The 3189-nt window shown below is 43.5% G+C and overlaps 1 protein-coding gene across 2 annotated transcripts; it reads right to left on the bottom strand.

Annotated features, from left to right (window-relative positions):
* Positions 1 to 1051: 1051 nt before the first annotated feature.
* On the bottom strand, positions 1052 to 2275 carry LOC124631196. Of its 2 annotated transcripts, none has more exons than XM_047165429.1 (2): positions 2099 to 2275; positions 1052 to 1978 (listed from the first exon to the last, which is right to left on the bottom strand). In XM_047165429.1, exons 1-2 carry the CDS (start codon positions 2230 to 2232, stop codon positions 1240 to 1242), a joined length of 873 nt encoding a protein of 290 aa, XP_047021385.1. In that variant the 5' UTR covers positions 2233 to 2275; the 3' UTR covers positions 1052 to 1239. The 2 variants fall into 2 exon arrangements, with proteins under 2 accessions (XP_047021385.1, XP_047021386.1); XM_047165430.1 differs by having other exon boundaries at positions 1052 to 1865; positions 2010 to 2275.
* Positions 2276 to 3189: the final 914 nt, after the last annotated feature.

Genomic DNA, 3189 nt, shown 5'->3' on the forward strand with positions numbered 1-3189 from the left:
AAGTACCTAACTAAAACTAATGAAGCGGGTTGGGGCTGCAGTTATATACGTCCAACTAATTAGGCCATCAATGGAAATCAATGGAGGAAACCTAACTTTACAGTAGATCTCTTAGCTTTGATGCTGCATACAGCTTGACTATAGTGATGATAAAATATGTGTATAAAATTCACTCGTATTTCTCTAGGTAACATTGTAATGGCTATGCAATGTGTTACATGCGTTCATTTTTGCATGTAAGTTAAGCATATAAAAACATGTCATTTCATCAATCATTCGTACAGGTACCTCAATAGTTCGAAATACCTCTTACAAACAAATGTTAAATTATTACTGCGATGAAAGGCATTTTTAGCAGCAGCGTCGTTTACTGAATAGGATTGATTTAACTTAATTTTTGCAAGGCATCTACAAATCTGCACTACTCATGTACTTCACTGCCCTTTGAGGACCAAACTATTTGAAATGCTTTCATTATACCTACAAAAAAAATAGCACATTGCCCTAAAAATACTACAAAGTGCCGGAATTCGACTCGCTTCAGCTCGATGCTACTTGAGATGGTGTGATTGAAGACTCTCAAGGAACGCCCGTCCTTCGCAACCTCTCCACAAGGGGAAAGTATCAAGACTTTCGTTTGTAACAGTTTAGTATTTCGCTACCTACTAACCACATATTTATTTTTATCATCTGCCTAGCCTTTTCCCAACTATATTGGGGTCGGCTTCCAGTCTAACTGGATTCAGCTGAGTACCAGTGTTTTACAAGGAGCGACTGCCTATCTGACCTCCTCAACCCATTACCCGGTCAACCCGATACCCCTTGGTACCTAAGACTGATTGTCAGACTTACTGGCTTCCTCATATTTATTGGTACAAAACACTCACCTAGGTTACCTAGCTAGATACCTACCTAGGTTATCGCTGCATGGTCAATAGATAGTGGACAGGGTAGTGTTATGTTAGGAGTTTTCAACTTCACTCGGATGACGCTCGCGCTGCCGAAACTTTCGAAACTATTAAGGGGTAATTAGAAAACTAACACAGTACTCTTCAGTTACTAAAACTTTTATTTTTGAATCTGTCATCACAGGGTTATATTGACAATTCAGTAAAATGGGATTGCTAAATGGAATTCCAAATTGAAATCTAATATGTATTGTCAAAACTCGTCATTTTTTAAAACAATACCTACAATAACAGCGTCTCTTGGCTCTCTAAGTACTCCTGGCTCGCACGCTTAAAGTTGTTCAACACTCCTAGCAGCCCTAGACAGAGTCTCCACGCTGTCGAAGTGTTGCTGGCTCGTAGGTTCAAGCTGTTCGACACTCCTGGCAGCCCTAGACAGGGTCTCCACGCTGTCGAAGTGTTGCTGGCTCGCAGGTTCGAGTTGTTCCACACTCCTGGCAACCCTGGACAATGTCTCCTGGCTGTCTAAGTTTTGCAGTCTCGTAGGTTCGAGTTGTTCCACACTCCTGGCAGCCCTAGACAGAGTCTCTACGCTGTCGAAGTGTTGCTGGCTCGTGGGTTCGAGTTGTTCCACACTCCTGGCAACCCTAGACAATGTCTCCTGGCTATCTAAGTGCTCCTGGCTCGCAGCTTCTAATTGTTCAACACTCCTGGCAATCCTGGACAGAGTCTCTACGCTGTCGAAGTGTTGCTGGCTCGTGGGTTCGAGTTGTTCCACACTCCTGGCGATACGTGACAGGGTTTCTTGGCTATCTAAGTGCTCCTGGCTCGCAGCTTCTAATTGTTCAACACTCCTGGCAGCCCTAGACAGAGTCTCTACGCTGTCGAAGTGTTGCTGGCTCGTAGGTTCGAGTTGTTCCACACTCCTGGCGATACGTGACAGGGTTTCTTGGCTATCTAAGTGCTCCTGGCTCGCAGCTTCTAATTGTTCAACACTCCTGGCAACCCTAGACAGAGTCTCTACGCTGTCGAAGTGTTGCTGGCTCGTAGGTTCGAGTTGTTCCACACTCCTGGCGATACGTGACAGGGTTTCTTGGCTATCTAATTGTTCGACACTCCTGGCAACCCTAGACAGAGTCTCTACGCTGTCGAAGTGTTGCTGGCTCGTAGGTTCGAGTTGTTCCACACTCCTGGCGATGCGTGACAGGGTTTCTTGGCTATCTAAGTGCTGGCGAAGTCTACTCGAAGACTCAAAGGAAGGATGGCATGTTGTATTCGCTATGAAAGCGAACACAACCGCCACAATAATCGTAAACTTGAACATAACTTTCACGTTTGGGCACAACGTTCGTAATGATCAATATGTTTGGCTGAACAGGATCTTTATATAGTGCGTCGAGAAATAACATATGTATAGAAAATTGTTATAAGGAGAACGGGGAAAAACTGGCTATCTAGCTGGTTATCAATGAACTGACCCCTTAACTCGTGATGTATGAATATGTTGATAAAGACTTAAATTAACATGAACATAAACACCTAACTTTTGAGTGGTTCTGTCTTTTCTGTGGATTAAGTACGCAACAGGTAAGTGACTGTACCTACTTGCGTTTATAGGTAGGTTTAGGTTATATTATAGGTGTAGTTTCTAAACAATATATCTACTCCAGATCTGCTGCCATGCCAATAACAAATAAGCTACCTATGTTCATGCAGTTAATAATATTTATGGGGTGCTAATTAAACAGGCTTCTTTTTAATATCATTATTCGCCCCCAAAAATGTATGTTGCCTTCTAAATTACTAAGTCAGCCACAATTAACGAGCATCTAAATAATACTATCTTAGTCACTATAGTTATCTTCTAAGTAAACCACTCTAAATACAATTCAGCATGATGGTTATTTTTTAGCATCTTTTGTAGCATGCATTCTAACAGTAAACTTCTAAAATACTATTAAATGACATCATAAAACATATTTAATTAGCTTCTAATTTTTTTACTCAGTACGTTTAAAATGTAAGCAAGCAACATGCAGCAAGCATCGCTTCTGTCACGGCTCTGGTGCTGCGGGGCTCCGGCGGTCCCATGCGAGCTTATTGTCGCAGATGGTTTTCACGCTCGCCGACGCGGCTGAGGCTGGGCGGCAGAGCCGGCCAGCAAGCCGAAGCTGCGGTGAACTACCTGCGCCTCAGCTCGCAGGCCGCCTTGCCCCACCGCGCCTACGCGGTTTTGAATTGCACTCTAGGGGTAGGGCAGACAAGACTACGTGGAGTCGGT

This window comes from Helicoverpa zea, chromosome 6 (genome assembly GCF_022581195.2).
Source record: "Helicoverpa zea isolate HzStark_Cry1AcR chromosome 6, ilHelZeax1.1, whole genome shotgun sequence".
In the NCBI taxonomy this organism is placed as follows: Eukaryota; Metazoa; Arthropoda; class Insecta; order Lepidoptera; family Noctuidae; genus Helicoverpa; species Helicoverpa zea.

Coding starts and splice junctions, on each gene's coding strand:
- LOC124631196 (XM_047165429.1), bottom strand. CDS start 2,232: ATGTTCAAGTTTACGATTATTGTGGCGGTTGTGTTCGCTTTCATAGCG. Junction 1,979..2,098: donor ACCCTGTCACGCATCGCCAG/GAGTGTGGAACA, acceptor ACGTATCGCCAG/GAGTGTGGAACAACTCGAAC.